This window comes from Poecilia latipinna, unplaced genomic scaffold, assembly GCF_001443285.1.
Source record: "Poecilia latipinna isolate Pla-1442-1.1 unplaced genomic scaffold, P_latipinna-1.0 Scaffold421, whole genome shotgun sequence".
In the NCBI taxonomy this organism is placed as follows: domain Eukaryota; kingdom Metazoa; phylum Chordata; class Actinopteri; order Cyprinodontiformes; family Poeciliidae; genus Poecilia; species Poecilia latipinna.
Window position 1 is genome coordinate 127,013 of NW_015113037.1, and position 21,947 is coordinate 148,959.

Genomic DNA, 21,947 nt, shown 5'->3' on the forward strand with positions numbered 1-21,947 from the left:
AAAGTGATTGGATATTTCCGAGGTAGCTGGGCAGGGCATGATTGTTAGTTGACAGCTCATGCTAGCTAGTGTCATGTCAAAAATGGAAAATATAACTTTTGTAAATAAAGATGTTTATTTTTCTGCTCTTCAAGTGCTTAAGCAAATACAAAAAAATACGAGCAAATGATTGTTGTACCGTCTTAATTTAGAAAACCTGCTGAAATTAAATGATATATCTTTGAACTACATTACCCACAATGCAAGCTCGGGCGCACGCGTTAAGAGTCAACGCCAAAGTCACAACAAGGAAGTAAATTCTCGTGCTGCCTGTATTTCTTGTAGTAATCTTGTTACAAAGAGGGATCGCTGGTTTTGTAAAAGCATCCACTTAAAGATTACGTGATCTTGTTTCGAAACAGCAGCTTTAATCAGCCTGTTTCTTTGGATATGTTTCGGTGGCTCATTTACGAAGATAAAATTTAAGGAAACATTTGTTTTGAATGGGTAATTTTTCTTTTTTCGATCCCCCATATATTATCCAAAGCGCTCTTTAAAGCACTTTATGTCAGGATCAAGTTGACATTATATACAGGTAAGACTTATAACTCCACCGTCTCAGATCTAGCAGATTTTCTAGTATACATGAAATATAAAGGAAAAACTGTAACCATTAAAATGCCACAATTTTTTTTTTTTAGGTTTTTAATGTGTTTGACGTTTAGCAGATTGGCTAGTGGCATATGGTGAACGGAGCGGATTAGTCCTTTTACAAAGCCTTTCTGTAGCAGATAGATTGACTTAGCCAGTCTAATAGTAAAGCTGATATGTCTTCCATTTGAATTCTCTTTGCAAACTTTATTTTTAGCTCACTATATTTACTATATATACTTTCAATATAATCTTTACCTATGGCTTTCTACTTCTATGCTTTTTCCCTTTCCTTCATCTCAGGAAACCTCAGCGTTCCTCTGTAAAGGCAGGGCAGTCTTCAATCAAAATGAAGATGATCACCTTTTTCCTGATGGGACTAACAGTCCATGTAGTTTTCTTCCTATCTATCTTTGACATCTACTTCACATCCCCTTTGGTCCACGGCATGACACCCCAGTCCACGCCGCTGGCACCCCCTGCCTCCAGACTGGTGTTGATTGTGGCTGATGGCCTCAGAGCTGATAGTCTCTTCACGCTGCTTCCCAACAGCTCAAGTAGAACTCCATTCCTAAGGTTGGGAAATAGATTTAAAGTAGGCAGTGAAGTTGAACACACTTTGTTTTTATTCTTTAAATAGACCTAAACTTTTTTTTACCATCAGGACCGTAATAGAGGAGACCGGCACCTGGGGCGTCTCTCATACACGTGTACCTACTGAGTCTCGGCCCGGTCACGTTGCTTTGATCGCAGGCTTCTATGAGGATGTCAGTGCAGTTGCTAAAGGTAGGCTGCTAAAGGTTGGGATTTTCCAAGAATACATTTTTGCAGGATTTTTGCATCGTCTCTTTATGAGGGTTATTAACATTTTCTTTGCATGTTTTCAGGTTGGAAGGAGAATCCAGTAGAGTTTGATTCAGTGTTTAATGAGAGCAGAAGCACCTGGTGCTGGGGGAGCCCAGACATCCTCCCAATGTTTGCCAAAGGTAGTCAACAAGTTCCCACTTAGCGTGAAAAAGTATGATTTCTTTTTATTTATCAAGTCAGAATAAGTAAAAAGAAAAGAGAAAGCTGAGCATGGAAAAAAGCAATTGAGTTTAATTGTTATCCTTTCACTTATAAGATACAATTTCTTCATATTGATTTAAATGTAGATGGTGTCCTATAACCATCTACATTATAGATGTATAATGTAGATGGTTATACATCTATAACCATCTACATTTATAGATGTAGATGCAACTTAAGTACGCAAGTCTTTTTCAACTCATTGATCATTTTGGGCCTTGAGTAAATGCACACAAAAAGACCAAACTCTTTAACGTTTTGTTTATTGTTTGTTTCTTGCTCTGTTTAGATGGTAAACAACACAACACAAACTAGGATTTACAGAATGATTATTGATTTTAAATTAGAACATTGCATTTTGAAATGGCATTTTTTTTTTGGGGGGGGGGGGTATTTGTGTGAGTCAATCACAAAAATTATCATTTATTGCTATGAACACAATGAACCACTAACCTCTCAAGAGAATAAAAATACTTATAACAACAACAATAATATTTATTATTGTTTATTTTCACAGAATCTCTAAATGTTTCTCTTCATTTTCTGTATTGTTAAACAATGACATTGCTCATTTGCTGTTTACTATTTTAGTATTTGCATTTTCTTTTAGGTGCAACTGGTGACCATGTTTATACCCACACATACCCAGCAGAGGAAGAGGACTTTGCTTCAACAGATGCATCCAGGCTGGACACCTGGGTTTTCACTCAAGTCAAGGTACCGCTGTTGAGATGTTGATCGGAAAGATAACGGCTGCAATTTGTACATCTATGCCGACTAATTAAGTCTGCCACTTTAGATTTTTTCTTTTAAGTATCTGCAGAGACAAGGCACCTCATGGCGCTTTCTTAGAATAACCGTGTTTCTGTTTAAACTTTGTGACAGTCCTTCTTTCAAGCCGCAAAGACTAACTCCACTCTGAAAGCCACTCTGCTTGAGGATAAAAACATCTTCTTTCTGCATTTGCTTGGCATCGACACTAATGGGCATGCTCACAGACCAATGTCACAGTAAGTAGGTTATATTGAGTTGGGATGTTTCTCTCCTGGCTTTTGGGATTGAATTTATTGAACTTTAATTGCATATTCTTACAAATTAACAATCCCTCACGAGGCATCATTTTTGCCTTGCTCTTTGTGTTTTCTACAGGGAATACCTGGACAACATTGCCCTGGTGGACACTGGTGTAGCCGAGGTTGTGTCTTTGATGGAGGACTTCTTTGGCCATGATGGGAGAACTGCCTATGTGTTTACCTCTGATCATGGCATGACAAACTGGGGTGAGGGTTTTGTACAGGTTTAGTTTTGACGTCTGCTACACAAGTAAGAAGAAAAGGTATTCATTTACTGCAAGTTTCCCTCTTCTAGGTTCCCACGGTGCAGGCCATCCTTCTGAAACGCTCACACCGTTAGTGGTGTGGGGAGCTGGAGTTAACAGGGCCCAGAGAGTCATAGAAGCCCAGCCATATGAGGATGGATACTTAAAAGGTATATCAACTTTTGCCAGCTTTTGAAAATGTGTGCCTGATTTCATAGAAGCCTTTTGCTTTTCTTGTTGGTCTCCTTTCCAGATTGGAACTTGGAGCATATTCGTAGAGCTGATGTAAATCAGGTGAGAAGAATGCAACATTTTCTTTTTTACTGTTGTGTGAATACCCCTTGAACTCTTTACATTACAACCACAGACTTTAATATGTGCTATTGGGGTGTTATGGTATAGACCAGTACAAGTTAGCACATGGTTGTAAAGTGAAGTAAAAATGGTACAACAGTTTTATTTTATTTATAGACACATTTTATGTTTCCTATGACACATGTGTCTATGTGTCATAGACACATTTTAATGTGTCTATAAATTTGACCACTGCTCTTTGCTCTGTTATTTATAAATAAAATCCAGTGCCACCTGTGTGTAATTCAGTCTCAGTAAAAAGCTTTAGAGGTATTATAGAGAACATTAGGAAACAAACAGCATCATGAAGACCAAGGAACACAAGAAACAAGTCAGTTTGAGGAGAAAATGAGAGCAGGTTTTGGACTAGGCTTTAATTTTGTTTAATCTTTTTAGTGTATTTATTGGAAAAAAAAAAATAAACATATATATATATATATATATATATATATATATATAGCAGTATTGTACAGCAATAAACACATGAGTTAAATATTAAAGCATCCAAGTTTCAAAAGTAACACTTGTGATTGCTCTAAAGAAGCATCCAGCCTACAAATAAAATAGAAATATGAACACACCCCAATGTAGCATTTCACTGAGTGCTAATCCAAGCTGCAACCGTAAAACAGCACAGTAACAACTACGGACCTAATGCGCCGTTACTGTCTAACTAAACTACAAGGCAGCGGAAGGAAAACTTTCATAAGAGAAGCAGACATGAGCAAAACTGACAGTGCTCACTATCGTTTTCAGATTTTTATGTAATGCAAAGCTTTGTGCGGATCTGTCTGACAAAATTATAATTTGTAGAAATAAATTATTGCAATTTGATAAGGTCAAGTTGTGTAAACGGTTTTTCCCGTTTTTTTTTTTTTTTTATTTTCTTTTTTTTTTTTTTTTATTACAGGCTGATATTGCTCCACTCATGGCTTCTCTCCTTGGTTTGCCCATTCCAGTTAACTCTGTTGTAAGTCGGTGGATAATCATAATAATGATCAAATAGATACAATTCTCAAAATATACCTCTTCAGTGCATTACTTAGCTTGCCTGAAAGAGAATCGTCTACTCACGACACGGTTCTATATGTGTGTGTTTTTCCAGGGAGTGACGCCTCTCCTCTACCTCAACAACAGTGACCAGTTCAAAGCTGAAAGCATGTACACTAATGCCATCCAAGTACTGGAGCAGTTCAAGGTATCACAGCATGCACTTCTGCTGTATACTAACTGCCATGTCGCACAGTGTGAGACTTTTGTACTACTGTCATTGGTACACAGCAATTACACCACGGTTGTTGTTTTGTTTTTTGTTTTTTTCCAATAGATGAAAATGATCCAGAAAAAAGAGACAACTCTACCTTTTCTGTTCACACCATTCCAGTGAGTACAATACACAGGATAATACAGTACAAGTTAGCTTGTTTTTTATCTTAAGATAAGCAGGTCAGTAATTTGATGATGTTTTTTTTGTTTTTTTTTCCCCAGACTCCTGACTGAGTCAAAGCAAGCCGAATTCACTCACAGGGCCCGGATACTGATACAGTTAGAGAAGTACAATGATGCTGTAAATATCAGAGAATTGATTAAACTATGTTTAAATTTAATCAGGAAATATTAGATGGGCATCAAATTGGTTCTGAGGTTTTGCTGTTTAATCCCTTCGAAAACTACAAACTGCTGTGAAATCCATAACTGTGTTTTCAATAATTGTGTGATAATATTAGCGTTCCTTTGGAATGAATCATAATCACTCCATTTGATTCCCGTATAATTTCCATCTCTTGTCAGATCACTCTGTGCCAGTCTCTGATATCCCTGTCTCTAGAGGGCCTGGTCTACTACCACACCTACGACAGGTTCTTCCTGGGTTGCAGTGTGGTGCTGGGATTCATAGGCTGGACGTCGTATGTCATCTTGGTTATACTGAGGACTCACGCCAGCCTCATTCGTCATCCCAACCTCGCTAAACAGGTGGGGACAGCAGAGTCCTTTCGCAAAAAGAGGTTTACAACTCTTGCCTGTCTTGTTAAACTGGTATTGCACTTGTGTGTGTGTGTGTGTGTGTGTGTGTGTGTGTGTGTGTGTGTGTGTGTGTGTGTGTGTGTGCAGAATCCCAATCAGAATTTGGCCAGGTTTTGTGTTGCTGTGGCTCTGGTGATCACTCTGTTCCTGCTTATCCAAAGAAGTCCTATTACCTACTATATATACTGCTTGCTGCCAGTTCCTGTGTGGTACTCTGCTTTAAAAGAGTAAGTAACACATTTAAAAAGAAATGTAAACAGATTAGCATCTGTACCTTTCATGATGTAAGTGTAAATTGCGCAAAGTTCCTGCATGGCCCACACTATAATTTGAGTAATCGCACGAGAAACCAAACTGCACTCAGACATATTTATTTAGGTGTCATTTAGGTCCTTTGAGGTTGCGTTGTTTGTTTTTTTTTTAATCTAGCCTCTGCAAATAGATAACAATTTCCTAATTTTCTGCCTCTTCTTCTTGACAACTGAAATATTTTCTTCCTGTTTAGGTCTGGAGCTCTGTCAGATCTGATCCGATCAGCTCCCTCTCTGCCACTCTGGAAATGTTTGGGCTATTTTGTGCTGGTTGCATTTGGGATCGAGTTGCTTGTAAGTCTCTTGAGTCCAACCCAGATCTGTTCAATCCGAGTTGTAACTGGTGCATGCAGTCTGACAACAGTCTGTATCCTGGATCACTGATTGCCATCTGCTGCCCCCAGGTGGTGAGTTTCTTTCATCGCTCCATGCTGACTGTAGGCCTGGCTTTCCTTTCGCTGTGGCCACTCCTTTCGGGATTGTTTGGCAAAGCCAAGGTAACTAGAAGATCATATTTGTGAGCTTGTGTGGGACCAATAAAAGTTAGTGATTAGATCATGGAACACTGATGCTGTTCAGGATTTTTTCTTTTTTCTTTTAGAATGATAAACACATATTCAAACAAATACAGCAACAATATGATGTTTCCTGCTGATTCGTTTGCGTGTTAAGAATGTTGTCACTTTAATGTTGAAACCGAAACCAATCCTACGGTTTTATTTTTTCACAACAAAACAAAACAAAAAAAACCCACAAATTTTTGGCAGAGAAATTTTTTTGTTTGTTTTTTTCTTTTTTCCTTCCTGGAATTGACATATTCCAGGAAAATGTACCAATGGATGTATTTCCTGAAAAAACATCCATTGATGTGGATAAATAAAATGATGATTGCATTACGGTATGTTTCGAAGAAGACGTAAACAGTCAGACTAAATAGAACAGCTTTTTGTTTCTCAGAGTTTACACATTTACATACCAGGAAAAGCTAAATATAATCTGGTCTTCCCCAGATTCTAAAATTATTCATATCTAACTCCAAGTTTGCAATGTATGTATTAAACTGACATGGAGCAATGGAATTAATTGAATTAAACGTCTGCTGTAATTCGAAAGATTTTGAAGAACGATTGCTGTTATTCAAACACACACGATCATTTTTTTTTAATGATCAAGAGCGATCATCTAAATAAAAGCAATTTGCTGATATGTAGCACAAATATGTGCAGTTAGAAGCATTTCCTGTTGCCCAACAAATGTGGTAATGATTGTAAGTTTATTTGGAAACAATTTTATGTCCAACATTCAGCAGTAACAAAAAAAAAAAAAGTAACTAGAAAACATTTGACGTAATTCCCGATCTTTCCGGAGGTGGACGTCCCAGCTAATTCAGATTGTAATGTTTTGAGAAGGTGCCGCACCTTAGACTTTACAGGCTTCAGTTAACGTAACATACAACATAGCTAACAATACAAATAGAAGAAAAAGAAAAAAAGTTTGGCAGCAAAAACTACCACATTTCTGGAATAATGTTCTTTTTAGAAAGATAAGACTAGAGTAGAGACATTTGTTCTTAATTCACTTCTCCATGTTTGGTGAATTTAAAACCCAATATATTACCACAAACACCTCGCAACGACACGTTGCACCATGCAACCATCGAAGTCAACAAGGAACCTCTCTGTATGTGAAGGTTTTCTCTGTAGTGACATTTGAGTCCATATGTTGGACTCAAAAGCTTAGAAAAAAAAAAAAACCTGAAACGTCTCAAAAAAGAACATGCTAACCTTTTTAAAAAAAAACACTTCATATTTTTAGTCACTCTGACCTTGAAAACTATTAATACCTCAGTTCTTGTAGAAATACAGAAATCTGACGTTTCAGTTTTCTAAAGTCCAAATTGTGCGTACTAATTTTTGTTGCAATTTTTTTTTTTTTTTTCGCAAGTTCGTTAAACAAAATTTCACTGTGTGCTTAATCCCCCACTCACCACTGTTTGTGGTTCTTTTTGACTGTTTTCCTGTGTAGCTTCGCTCACTGAGCTGGTTTCTTGGCTGCCTGTGCTTGGCTGTTTTCCCCCTGATGCCCGTTGTGGGCAGAGAGCCTAACCTGCGTCTGGTGTGAGTACTTCCTTTATTTTGCTTGGGTTTATCAGAACATTTGCCACTGCATCCTATTATCTTCATACTCAGAAATGAAATGCTGTCACATTTAGACATTTGGTTTTTCATTGCTCTAGTTTTTTTCAACTTCTTAAGTGAAACATTTACAGCGCTTCTGGCAGGTCACAATTAAAAAAAAAAAAAAAAAAGTAGGATTGTTTTTGTTTTGGATTTGAAGACATAAGATAAGGTGGCTTTAGATCAGTACTGTATTTTCTAGTGAAGTTGTGTAAGCATAACTTCTTTAAAACTGGGCAAAAAGCAAGTGAAAATGCATTAACTTCCCTCTTCCCAGGTATGAAAAATGCATCATCATTTTAAGTAGAAGTTGTGGGTGGAAGTTGCTAGAAATGGTTGCAAGGATGTATTTCTTCTGTAGGTCAGACGTTTGAAGTTTTTTCCTCCATAAACATGCTTTCTCATTTGTAGAACTTTTTTTTTTTATCTTATTAGCTTTTGTTAGCATTAAATTCAAATATTCCAATATATCTTCTGAAACACAGAAAAAAAAAAAAAAAAAAAAAAACTCAACATGTGTTCAATTTCAGGTGAATTCCCCATTTTAAGGATTTTAAGAGATTATTATTATTAATGCAGATATTTTTGAGGCACTCTGCACAGAGTTTTAGCAGGATGTCTTGACTCTCTTCCATAACACCTTTGATTTTCAAAAACAAACAAAAGAAAGTTAAAGTTTAGTTTCTGTTTCCCTCAGTGCCTGTGCAGGCCTGCTTACTCTCTTCACTTCGGCCTGTTATCTCTGGTCATCACAGCGGAGGACACCGCTGCGCACAAGCGACAGACGGCAATTTTTCAGTCAGGTAATTGTTTGCTTTTCCAGGTCCGGGTGTTATTTTCTTTGTCTTCTCAACAATTGCTAAAAGACGTATTACTTGTCAACCCCAACAGATGATCCATGTGGCCGTGTGTTTGTATGTCCCATCGCTCACACATTCCAGCCTGCAGCAGAAACAAGGCCTGCCCCTTCTAAATCAGATCATCAGCTGGAGCACATTAGGTTGGTGGACGAAAGACTTTTCTCAATGTCCCAGGAAAATCCACTGGAAGTTATTATTTAAAACGCACGTTCTGATTTGAAACAGTGATCTGATGCAACAGTGAAGCTATGTGTGCTGTCTGTCTTTTCTCAGCATCTTCTATTTTTGTTCCTCTTTTGAGCTCAACGCGTCTCTTTCACCGACTCCTCAGCATATTTTTGTCTCTCACATCCACTTACTTGCTTCTCAGTACTGGGTATGGCGAGATCTTTTTTTAAATTGAGTTGGTATTTTGTAGCTTTACAGCTTCAGAAAATCTGCCGAATGCAAACATTCTTTCTGTTCCATCCTACTTAGGTCAGAGGCCTTGTTCCCTCCGGTTTTGTCTTGGTTGATGTTTGTGTGGATCAACATTGAACAGGAGGCCTTACTCGCTCAGGGGGACTCCAGAAGACAGGAGGTAGCATTAGAATGCAAGTTATAATGAGAAAAATTTGGGGATGTGGCAGGAGGTCTGGTTTAAAAAAAAAAAAAAAAAAAATTGTGTCCATATTAACTACTATGTATCTTTTGCTTTCGCTAGTAGACTTAAAATATAAAAGAATATAACATTTAATTGTTTTTTACTCACTCTTGCACAAAGAATCAGACCAAAGTTTTCCTACTTTAGTCAGAGAGAGATCACAGAATCATGTCTGTCATAATATTTTTGACTGTTATGCCTTTAAATAGTTGGTGAAAGAACAAATAGTAAGGTTGTGGCTTTGTGTTTGTGGAAAAACCTCAAACCTTCTAGAGAATTTCTTTTTTGCATGTTATAAGTATAAGTTGGTGTGAAATGTTGGTATTAATACCAGAACAAATGCAAAAGTCCTTGTGAAGATGCAGGCTGAAGTCATTACTCACTGCAAAACAAATTCTGCAACAACATAGCCTGAAAGACCATTCAGCTAGGAAATAATCATTTCTCCAAAAGCAATAATAAAAAAAAAAAAAGCGAAATTGAATACAGTGACAAATATTGTTATTTTGTGTGATAAAACTGTAACTGAAGTGTTTGGCTAGAGTCGGTCAAACAAGTCTTCCAAATGAACCATGACCCTAACCATGCAACCAGATAAGTCACAAAGTGGTCTAAATACAACAAAGTCGAATGGCCCCTGCAAAGACGTGATCTCAGTCATGGAAAATGTGCCTGTTGAGCTGAAAAGTTCTGCAAGGAAGCACAAAAAACCAAAACAAAACAAAAAAAAAAAACAGACTCTGTTACACTGTCTGGAGAAATGGGCCAAAATGGTGTGGATCACCTACAGAAGCCAGTTTGTTTCTCAAAACCTGTAGTTCATCTCTTAAAATTACATATCTGTGTCAGTGAACATATCAGTGCCTCAGAATGACACGTCCTTGTCTCATTGTTTTTGGATAAAACAGTTTTGATTAGTCTTGTCAATATAGCAATGTACTCCAGAGGAATGTTCTGTAAACAATGGCTAAAGTTTTGATGACAAAATATCGTAAATTGTAATTGTGGGGGATCAATAGCACTCCTCTTCCTCTTCTTCTCTCTGACTTTTGACCCCATCCAAATTTTTGTCTAATGTTGCCACAAGCTTTTCACCCACATTTCTTCTGCGGTAGACCGTTTGTTCACATGTGAAGTTGGAAACAGAATTAATGCGATGTATCGCATGTTGTGAGAACATGGTGAATATAGTTTGAAGTCAGGCAAGTGACCTTTCTGGTGGGAGATATTTTATCAGGTTTTTACTCAGTCGATCATGCGCCAAATGCAAATTGCTCCTTAAAAACGCCCAAAAGTGGTTTCTAATTGTGTTCCTTTGTTTTCAGCTGTCTACAATTGATTTCTCAGCCAACATTGACATTACCAAAATCCGACAGCTGAAGCTGGACGACATCAGAAGATCATATTTTTTTGTATCCTTGGTGTGCTGTAATTGTTTGCAATTAAACCACAAGAACTAACTGAGCTAGTAAATTGAGGTGCTTTATTCTCAGAGGGTTGTTAAAGGTAGTCCTTATGAGCTTAGATAACCTTTATAGAATTTTAGCAGCACCCTTAAAATAGTTAAATAATATGTTACATTCACATTACTTCAGTTTTTTCCCTATTATTTTCTTCAGGTATTTTTTATAATAACAGCTTTCTTTGGCACAGGGAACATAGCGTCCATTAACAGGTAGGATAATGTTTGTTTTTGAACGTCCTTTTTTCTTGTGCTTGTTTTTTGTTACAAATGACACGATGTGAACCCATCTTGTGTGCTTGGTCTCATCAGTGTTTGCTTTATTAAAGATGCCTTCTGATCATTTAAATAGAGGAAGCAGAGAAGTGAACTGTGAAAATGTATTTCCGTTTATGATGTGCTTTAGTTTGTTTAGTGAAACTAGGCTCTGAAGGTTTTGAACCACGACATTTTCTTTGCCACCAACAGAATTACAGAAATGTGAAGTTTAAAAGCAACATGTTAATGGTCTGCTGTTCTTCTCAAAAATGGTTCTTTTTTTTATGTTTCCGATTTACTTTAACTCTAGTTTTCTCTGTAGTTACTGATGCTTCCTCTTTTTGCTGTTGTCTAGTTTTGACCCAGCCTCCATCTACTGTTTCCTCACTGTTTTCAACCCGTTTATCATGGGGGGGCTCATGATGTGGAAGGTAGGCCACTCTAGGTGTTTGTTATGTCATGTCGTGTGAAGAACTTCACAGTATTATTCATTTCTCTTTACATTTCCCCATTAAAATGTGAAGAGGAACTCACTCAACTTATAGACAAACATGAAATTGTGAAGCAGAGAGAAAAAGATTGAATGTTTTTTTTGTGTGTGTGTGTTTTTTTTTTTACATAACAATCTGAAAGGAGTGATATGCACTTGCATTTGCCTCAGCCCCACTGAGTCGATGCTTCCTAGTATTCTTTTCCCTTCATTGCAATTACAACTGCAAATCTTTTGGAGCACGTTTCTTATAGCTTTACATATTTGAAGGCTACATTTTTTTCCACCCCGTTTTCATTCAGACGGAGCTCAGCCTCAGTCAGATTGATTGGAGAGTATTTGAGGACACCGATTTTCAAATCAAGGATTATTTCTTTGATCTGCACTAACTCCATGAGTTTATCGTGGGCCGCATGGCTGCCTGATTTAATTAAGGCTGGCTTGTTGTCAGTTTAAGCAGACAGACATGCCTGGGTTGGTCCGCAGGTGTCATGCACTTCCATTGTCAGATTATGGATTGAACTGTTCTCTGTTAAATGTTCGCTGCAACGGTGGTAGGAGTTTGCTCTGGAATTCAATTCCTTCTCCATGTAGTCGAGCAAGAAGCTTCAACCACCTCGCCTGCTGGTATTAATTAGAAGGGCAGATGATGCGATATAGCAGCCTCTCTTCTGTCAGACTGCCCCCACCCAGGCTACAATCCAATAGCTTCCCATCACCAGCGTGTGAATGTGTGCGCCAATTACAATTGCTGATTTCATGTTGATTGTCTTTAAGTTTCTTTAAAATTGTATTTTTTTGTTCCCTCTCAGGTTATTATTCCATTTATCATAGTAATGTGTACCTTTGAGACCATCCAGGTTGCAACACAGCTCTCATCAAGAAGGTAATTTTGGTCTGACATTTGTATCTGACATTTTGTTCAAGTTCAATTTATCAACACGAACACATTTTTATTCTGTTAAGAAATATAAAATACAAATTGCATCTATGCTGTTTCTGCAGTACACGGATATTGTTGCACATTTTGGTTGTTTTGTTCATGTTTTCTTTCCATTTGATTTTTTTTTATTTTTATGTCCTCTTCCTTTCCAGTTTATTCCTCATTGTCCTGGTCATTTCTGATGTCATGGCACTGGTAAATTACTTGAGATAATATCAGACTACTGGGCAATTTAATTCACACCCTAAAAAGCCTTATTGGCTCAATACCTTTTCTGATTAATGTAGAATTTATGTGAACATTACATGGTAACTGTTTAACTTCCTTGTCCTCAGCATTTCTTCTTCCTGGTGCAAGACTATGGAAGCTGGTTGGATATTGGCACAAGGTAAGTCCACAAGAACACAGTTGGTGTTGATAAAACACCAGCTACTCATTACATATTTTCACAGATTGTTCCACTTCTTTTTGTTTTGCTGCTGTTCTGTCACCTGCAATACACAGATTTACCTAAAAAAAAAAAAAAAAACGTATATTTTTTTTTGTGTGCTACAGCATTAGTCACTACGTGATAGTGATGTCGATGACGATCTTCCTGATGCTGCTAAGTGTGGTCACACACGTTCTCACCTCAAAAAGACTCATCCTGTGGAATAGATCGAAGATGCACTTTCCTTAGATACAAATTTATTTTGCCTCAAAAGTTGTAGGTTGTGTATGCCAAATGTTTTGTATTTATTCTGTCTAGATATACTTAGTATAGTTTTTATATAAATGCATTAATGTGGAAAGTACCTTCAAAGAGCTCAAGAATCAATTTTGCCAAGCCCTGTTTTTACACCACCCTCTAAACACCCAGTTATTTTTTTTTTCAGGTGTAATTGTAAATTAAATAAAAAAATAATTGGACGTGTGTTTTGAATATTTAACTATAAATTAATCATTTTTTTAAACAAACTCTGGATTTGTGATTTTAAAGTTTAACACAAGCTTGTGTAAAGGGTACATGGAATTTAATAAAGGGAAAGGATGTTTTTACCTGTTGTTGCATATTCACTAATAAAAAAAAAAGGAACCAGGAACTGATTTGTCTGTTTACTAGCTGATTTATACAAGATACAATTTGACAGTAATAGAAACATGTTGCATCAGACCCGTAGCCTTTACTAATATGTTTGGAGTATGTTATCCAAAATAGACCTTTTTGAGTTTTATATCATGTTATTATGTCATTTCGTGTGAGGGAATCACACACATACCTGGATTGTTGCTTTTAACGCAACAATCGTTAAAGCAACAATCTTTAACAATTGTTGCTTTAACGGTTGTTGCCTTTCAAGAGTGTCTTAATGTTTGCTCAGGGTATGCCTTGATGCCTCATAGTCATCAGATATATACAGCATTTTAATGTCAAGTGAAGGTAACATAGTACCTTACTTGTGTTATAAAATGGCACCATGTGCCTGAAAAATACATAATACCCCCCCCATTAACAGTAGAAATTTATCTTAATTTAAAAAAAAAAAAAAAAACTGCTGATCAAACTTAATTCTGCAGGAGAAATTTTTAAATTCCACTTATTTACAGACAAAGGCATAAACAGCTTGCATTATAAACTGAGCAAATTAGCAGCAAGAAAGAACAAGGCGCTGAACGTGCAGACAGTTTATGATCGAAACCATAATTTACCACAGGGACGGTATTTTTAGTTTTTTTTTTTTTTTATCACTACAGATCATACCTAAGCCTAAGCTGCTACTTTTGTGGTAGATCAACAAGATATAATCAGTTAAAAAATACATAAAATTGTACTCAAGGAAGAACAGTACTAATTCAGTAATTTTCTACTCAAGTAGTAAGAAGGAGTCGTCTAAAAATATAAGAGTTTAAAAAAAGAGAAAAATAAGGTCTACCAGAGTACTGAGTAACTTTTTGATCATAAAATGTGGTTTATCTGGTCAATGTTCTAGTCCAACAAGAAGAACTTCCTCATGTGGCTCTTTACTGTAGCTTGAATTCCCAAGCAAGCACTCAGTTAATATGCGATTGAGGAATTTACAGGTTAGTGCGAGTGTTGTATTAACCCACCTTCGCTTAGTTCAATGCAACAAGACCTAAGCCTAAGCTGCTAAACTGTGCCCAAAAGAGGAATATTTTACCTTTGATGGTCAAGCTGAAAACAGAGAGCAATGTAAGTATACAGGTAGAGAAACTGTCTTTTGATAATTATTCTACTGTTTTCTGATATTTCTTTATGTTGATCCAACCTTTCCTTTTCAGCCATACTTGATGAATCCCTCTTAAACTTGTCTCTTATTTACTTAGAAAGGTCCATATTTGGTCTGAGTATTCTCTTGAATTTAACCCCATCATGCATGAATTATGTTCCTGTAAGTCAGGATTTTTTTAAAAAGTGTTTTTGATTTTCTTAGGGCATAAAAATAAGGGACCTTTTTTTTTTTTGTAAAAATATATATATATTTTTTAGGATTTGTCCAAGTGTCCACTTAGGTGGACAACATGCGCTTATGTCTATTCAACTAATGAAAGCTGTATATTGTGAATATATTTTGACATTATTTAACAGAATGCATAAATATATAACATTCTCTTCAACTCTTATCCTGCTCTAATGTTCACTATTATAGATCCCTTAATTCAGTCCCTCTCATTCAACCGCTTGGTCTCATTTTAGTCTTATTTTGGCTCCTTCTCAAGTAGTATGATTTTATTATGGAGATTTTTAATTTTATAAAACTAACAACATTGAATATGACACTTCAGCCATTCTGTTGTTTTCTGTCTCTTCAGTTTTAGACTTCTAAAAATCAAGGCTATCTTGTATGAAGATGTGCATAGCACCCAGGTTGCAAACAACACATCGGATGCAGATGTATTTAGTTTTGTCTGCAGGTTGGATCATTTGCATGTTGATATTTTTGGCTGCAGTGAGGTAGGGCCAGTGTTCTCCAGACCTCAGCCTGATCTCATGGGTTTGTCTTAGACCAATGGTGTCCAAAGTCGATCCTGCAGGACCGGCATCCTGCACATGCAGTTCTCTCTCTACTTCAACACACCTGGATCAAATGGTGGCTCATTAGAAGACCTAAGGGGAAATGCTGAGGAGGAAGTTGCTACCACCAGGCAGAGAACTAGAACATGCAGGATCTTGGACCTCAAGGCAGAGGACACCACTGCCCTAGATGGGATGGCACTGGTACTCTTGAGCGTGTCTGGATGGAACCCTCATTTATTAGCACACAAGCTACAGATTCCTTGAAATGTAACAGATTCACCTTCTCCAAGAAGTGAAAAACACTAAGTATGATGTCAAGATGAAGACCTGGCTCTGATGATCAATACATTCTTGACCTCGGGTATCTGAGGTATGACATGATTCCATATTTATTACTGGAAATGTCTTCACTTCCTGATCTGTTAAGGCCAGAATTTGATTTCTTTTTTGGACTGCATACAGGTTTGTAATCTGTAGGTTCCAGTTATTTCATGTCCCTCAACATCTTGATTTACCTCAGTGATCAAAGGTTCTTCATCATCCTCATCTCCACTGCAGCTACTGCTCCCATTGGCCTGTAACGTATGAAAACTTTACTTCTTAATGGCAACAATGGACATCAAGTTAAGAACTAAAATATGTAAGTTTATTTACTGTCAAAATATTTGCTGGAAATGTTGCATATTGTAGATATAGTCAGAGTATTGATATCAATACTTGTCAAAATATTGTCACTGGTGCATGCCGTCCACTTCAGTGGACAGGTGATCAGTAGTAATTTTCTCCAAATACAAAGTTGTTATTTAGAAAATACATCAGTAGTATTAGTCTTTAGGGGTTTCTTGATGTCTTTTTTTTTTTTTACCTGCAAGAGTTTTCCACCGTAGGAGGGGGGACTGGATATTTCCGAGTTAGTCTGATATGCTTCCGTCTGTCAGCCATATTGGATTTAACAAAAACATTCTTCCACTTGCAATAGATGGACAGTAGTTGGCAGTGTTTTGCCTGATGCACTAGTGTCTACTTCAGTGGACTGTGTGCATTTATAACATAAAAATCCACAAGAAACACAAGAAAGTGGCCTTTAGATAGCTGTGCACTGTAGTGACCACTATGCGTGAAAGGGTTAAATACAATCTTGGTTACTACAGTTGGAGCTATATATTCATCTTGCCTGGCATTGACAATGAGGCATGTCTATTTTCTTTCTGGACCTCCTACCACTGTGACCTGAAAATTAGTTCAGGATGAAACTATTTAAATATTGTTCATTTCTTTGTGTTTTTGTTTGCATCTAATGCAAGCCAAAAGCAAGGCAGAGCTGAGGCTATTGGTGTTTTCACTTTCTCTCTTGCTATAAATGCCTAGTAAGAGATTTGTATTTGTATAAAATATTTCTGTGGAGTCCTTCTAAATATATTATGTAATTTTCCCGGCTGCCAAAGCTAAAGCTCTCCTAATGCTAAGAAGTTAGCCACCATTAGTTCTGCAGTGTTTGAATCATAGCTTGTTCTCTTCTTGCAAAAATTAACCGTAAGGTGCATACACAAGTAGTGGTAAGTGCTGGTACTTACCAGTACATGTGGGACTCACAAGAATGGCTAAATAGCATCACAGCCACTATTTCCTTTGTTGTTTGATGAGCTGCTAACCCTAGATGCCTGTGGTTTGTTTACCAAGTTGTCAATCCATGTCTGTGTTTCACACACAAACATTGTAGGTTTTTGTTGTTGTTTTTTAACATGTTTATCTTCTGCTCGGATTACAAAATGGTTGTTTGAACTCCTGGCAGCTCCTGTATTTTTATTAATATTATTATTATTATTATTTGTCAACTTTTAGAGATAATTTGGCCTCATTCTAATTCCTCAAACCAAACCTTGGCTCTTAAAAGTACATATTCACACTGATCTGTGATAGCCCTCCATTTGTTTATCGGTTGTTGGTGTTACAATTTTATTCCTGGTTCCTTTTTACTACTTTTTCCTTAGATCACTAGTTTTCTTCTTTTTTTTAAATCTGTGCTTAGAAGTTTAGTTTAGTTAAATGTTTTGATCTAAATTGCTTACTTTGTTAATAATTGCCTTCAGTACTTATTGTTTTATTCACACCAAACCTGTTGTGGCTTTGCAGTTGTGCTACAATCTTTCCATTTTGAAGTGATTTATTGAACAGAGCTCAAATGCCCAAAACTCATGACATTTTTTTATAACAATGCTATAAAAAAAAGGTCACAACTTTATCACTTACGTTGTTCCTCGGTCTGATGCTTTTTGCTTGTTAATGTTATCTAATAAACATTTAAAGCCTAGTCTAAGCACACAGCTGAACACACAGCTGGATTTAAACTGGGACTGAATAATACACAGGCAGACGCTGCTAATTGGTGACTTCTGGATGTAATTGATCACACTTTTATTTAGAGCTTTCAGTAAAGGGAAAAATGGTGTTGTAAACTTGAAAGACTTACATTCCAACATAAGTTTTTTGATTGAACAAAACCAAACAAGAACTTCAAAACACTGAAAAATACAAACAACCCCATCGGAGAGTTTACAGGATATTGATTGGTTTTCCTATTTAAATTATGAATAAACTGGTCTCAGCAGTTGGTGTGAGAGCATATTTACACAACATTGAAATTGGGTCAATTCAGTGTTACTCATCTCTCCACATGGGGCTATTGCACACACTCAACAGCATTCGAACAAAAAGTATTGCTGTAGCAGACTTAAAATTCAAGAGACTGATTTTTTTTGACAACCTTAAGAAACGTTATAAGCAAATTTAGAAGAAGTACACTGACCAGAGACTACCAAAGAACTTCATAGTTCTATGAAGAACTATGACCATTGTTTTTGTTTTGTTTTTCTTGAAAACTGATGGTCACATTTCTTCATGTAAAATAAAGAGCTTCATAATTCTTTATTTCAAGAACTATGACCATCAGTTTCTTCAAAGAAACGGATGGTATCAAGTTTCCAGTTTGACACTGATCAAATAACATCAACTAGAAGTAAACACTCAATTGCTTTGGACATTCTTTTATGGGTTCAAATAAGAAATCAATTTATAAAATGAGCCTGATAAATACATGAATCTGGGAAAAAAAGCTGAAGCTGAACTGAAAGTTGTCCTTTTAGTGGGCTAATGATCATCATGCAAGTGAAACCTCTAACTAAGGGTTTGAAATTAAGGAACAAGACATGTATGTCTTCCATTTTGACAGAAATTTTTTGCATAGTAAAATAAATCACAAGACCAGATGTGTATTTTATTACAGGGTCAACAAACTAAACCCACATGCAGCTTTGCATACTGACGTTGAAGCAACAAAGTGTAACTGTGGCTTGCGCAGTTGCCACGGGTACTGCAGCTTCCTCAGACAGTTCAGAAAGTCCCTCACAGAAACCCATAGACTAAATTATGGATGGATGATCAGTGGCGCAACTACACATTATTCAGGTGGATGCGAAAACATAAATCGGTTAGCATCAACAACACCTAAAACATTTGCAATGCTTGCAACTGACTGCAATATTTAAAGATATATGTCAACATCGCTACTCGTACCATGATATCCTGAGTAACTTCTCTTTACATGTTTATCAGCATATGCTATGGCGATATAATGCAACAGCCTGCTACCACACAGTTAAGAAATTTCAGATGCTCTCAGATTTTTATACAAATAAGAATTCATTAGATTTATGTATACCATAAATGCTATGAGGTAAAATAAACTATAAGCTTGCACAAATTAAGTTGGACAAATGTAAAGGACATTTTTTGACATTAATAAAAGTAATTTGCTGTATGTGAGGTATAATTAATTATGTAAATGTTGTATTTCTTGGAGTTAAAGAATAGCAACAGCAGCAAGAAAAAAAAGCCCCCAAAAAACAGAGTGGAAACCGAGGGTGGCCAAAAGAAGGAAGCTACCATTTCTGTGGTTATGCTGACATGAAGTCACCTCCTGTTTCAAACAAAGTACAGACAGGCAGTATGCAAAAGGGCTCTCGACACCGACACACGTAGCTCATTTCAATAACCTACACTAACTTTAGATACAGCAAATTGCATATTTGTGAAAGCGTTTGGATGCTTAATGACTTTGTCGAAAGTTGGAGTTGTCACTCCAGTGGGATGAAGGATAGACAGAGTTTCTAACGTTTTGCTGGGACTCCTAAAATCAGGCAGGAGCCAAATCTTTGACTACAAGGTAAGTCTACATGGGAAGCTTATAGGTTACATCTCTTCTTATGCTCAGCATGAGGTTATTGCTTTGTTCTCTTTATTAATATACAAGCAATACACATTGTCAAAATATTCTTCAGAAGAAAATCAATATTTTGTTGTAAGTAGTGCTAATCTGGTGTTTAGGGGGAAATTTATTGCTGCTAACCAAGCTGCCTGACCAAGCAATAGTAAGGCACTAAGTTCTCTAAATTAGCTCTAAATTTATTTTATAAGATGTGTTCATTCAAATGATACCGACCCTTCCTGTAAGTCACTGACAGTCTTACAACAGAACTGAGTCCTGAGCTTTGAATATTTCTATTAAGAATTTTAACTCATGTATAGTTGTACATTTTAGTATTTTTGTTTCAAAAACCTTAATGTAAATTGGTCATATTTTTTTTTTCAAACAAACTGCAAGAGGATGGTGATAAGAGAACCTTCAAAAGTAAAAATGTCTTTACTTTTGAAATGATGATGAAATGCGTCAGTGTCATGGTTTCATGAACAGAAGTGAATGTGCTTGTGAAAAAATACAAAACCTAAATAGACTGCAGAAAGGCCAACTCGACAAAACAGAATGCATCAGACTGAGAATAAAAAGGTAAATTAGTCTGGACGGTATAGCACATGTAAAGGTTATAGGTAGCTTTTGTAACAAATTACATTTTCACATTTTACACAAGACGGAATACATAGCTGAATAAGTTCCTATAGTACCACGCCTGTATTTTATTTTACCAAGATTTTTAGGTTATAAAAAGCCAACAATGACTCTCACATTTTCTTCCCTGTCATTATAGCACTACCCATTTAACTGTTACACCAACTTCCTTTTTGTCTCCAACAATGAATTTTGTCTGAAACCTTCTCTCTTTAGGATGAATTCCAGCGTGACCCCGCAGCATCCGTCTACCTCCATGACGACTCAGAACGTTACACCAACCGCTGCTCCATCCCCAGATTTCCACATTACCCTCACGGTCATCTACTCTGTGGTTCTGCTGTGCGGTACGGTCAGCCTGAGCCTGATGATGCACATCTTGAAGTCCAGTGCTGCTTCTGCCACCTCTATTACCGTGTTTAACCTCATTTTCGCCCACTTCGTCTTCCTTCTGACGGTGCCCTTCAGAATTTACTATTATGTAACCAACAAGTGGAATTTGGGTCCCGAGTGGTGTAAAATGGTGAGCGCTATGATCCACATTCACATGTACATGTCGTTTTTGCTCTACATGATCATCCTCGTCACTCGCTTGTGGCCACACTACTGTAGGACCAGGCAGGTGGAGCCCTTAGGCAGGATGCAAGCACTCATCGGCAGTGTAGTGATGTGGGTCATTGTGCTCATCTTAATCCCTTGCATCATTTTTTCTTTTTATGGCAAGTCAGATCAAGATAAAAATTCCACTCATTGCTTTCATTTTGCAGAAAGCATGACATCTGCCAAAGAGCTGAACTACATATTAAGCACACTGGTGATAGTGGTTGCTGTTGTGTTGACAGCCCTTCAGGCCAACGTCCTGTGGACTCTGTACAAAAGGGATCGCCAGGGATGCAGGTCTCAGCAAGACTTCGGGGCTCAACTGAAGAGCCTCTGCTTCACACTGATCATGCTAATCTGCTTCGTTCCCTACCATAGTTTTCGGCTGTATTACATCAGGCAACCTGAGCTTGAACCTATCAACGAAGTCTTACTGAGCCTGACCACTTTCAACTGTTTGGACATGCTCACCTTCCTGGGGAGGAGAACATTCCACATGTGCTTTAGAAGAAGGACTGTGTGAACACAAAAACTGTGAATGTGCATACAGGAGACAAACTGATGTAAAACGTCGACATGCATTTCTATTTTCTATTTCTTGTTGATCTTTATTTGATATCAAATTGTGATCCTTTTGCCTGCTTCATTATCTAACCAATATTATTTCAACTGATTATTATTATTATTATTATTATTATTATTATTATTATTATTGCAGAAATGCTTGGTTGTTGAATTAATAAAAAATGTTTTTGCCAGAGATTATGAACTCAGGTCCAGTTCTGATATTGTATTTATGAATAGCAGAAATTTATATGATGCCGAGTAATAAATGCAATCTGAAAACCACTTTGAACTCGACTACAAGATAAATAAACCTCTGCCATCT

At 37.0% G+C, this 21,947-nt stretch overlaps 2 protein-coding genes across 3 annotated transcripts; both read left to right on the forward strand.

The window, feature by feature from the left end:
* Positions 1 to 260: 260 nt before the first annotated feature.
* Positions 261 to 13,621, forward strand: pign (phosphatidylinositol glycan anchor biosynthesis, class N). 2 transcript variants are annotated; one of them, XM_015037870.1, is made up of 30 exons: positions 261 to 574; positions 934 to 1,206; positions 1,295 to 1,416; positions 1,518 to 1,616; positions 2,309 to 2,415; positions 2,584 to 2,708; positions 2,848 to 2,978; positions 3,067 to 3,186; positions 3,270 to 3,310; positions 4,281 to 4,340; positions 4,476 to 4,568; positions 4,698 to 4,753; positions 4,859 to 4,937; positions 5,162 to 5,344; positions 5,483 to 5,622; positions 5,901 to 6,000; positions 6,111 to 6,203; positions 7,732 to 7,823; positions 8,161 to 8,244; positions 8,581 to 8,686; positions 8,775 to 8,883; positions 9,017 to 9,119; positions 9,221 to 9,323; positions 10,712 to 10,798; positions 11,006 to 11,061; positions 11,462 to 11,537; positions 12,409 to 12,482; positions 12,692 to 12,734; positions 12,875 to 12,927; positions 13,095 to 13,621. In XM_015037870.1, exons 2-30 carry the CDS (start codon positions 980 to 982, stop codon positions 13,216 to 13,218), a joined length of 2,886 nt encoding a protein of 961 aa, XP_014893356.1. In that variant the 5' UTR covers positions 261 to 574; positions 934 to 979; the 3' UTR covers positions 13,219 to 13,621. The 2 variants fall into 2 exon arrangements, with proteins under 2 accessions (XP_014893356.1, XP_014893355.1); XM_015037869.1 differs by lacking the exon at positions 8,161 to 8,244 and having other exon boundaries at positions 262 to 574.
* Positions 13,622 to 19,237: 5,616 nt separating this feature from the next.
* On the forward strand, positions 19,238 to 21,907 carry gpr141 (G protein-coupled receptor 141). The gene is made up of 2 exons (XM_015037876.1): positions 19,238 to 19,777; positions 20,675 to 21,907. Exon 2 carries the CDS (start codon positions 20,676 to 20,678, stop codon positions 21,579 to 21,581), a length of 906 nt encoding a protein of 301 aa, XP_014893362.1. The 5' UTR covers positions 19,238 to 19,777; position 20,675; the 3' UTR covers positions 21,582 to 21,907.
* Positions 21,908 to 21,947: the final 40 nt, after the last annotated feature.

Coding starts and splice junctions, on each gene's coding strand:
- pign (XM_015037870.1), top strand. CDS start 980: ATGAAGATGATCACCTTTTTCCTGATGGGACTAACAGTCCATGTAGTT. Junction 9,324..10,711: donor GGGACTCCAGAAGACAGGAG/GTAGCATTAGAA, acceptor CTTTGTTTTCAG/CTGTCTACAATTGATTTCTC. Junction 10,799..11,005: donor TCAGAAGATCATATTTTTTT/GTATCCTTGGTG, acceptor TATTTTCTTCAG/GTATTTTTTATAATAACAGC.
- gpr141 (XM_015037876.1), top strand. CDS start 20,676: ATGAATTCCAGCGTGACCCCGCAGCATCCGTCTACCTCCATGACGACT.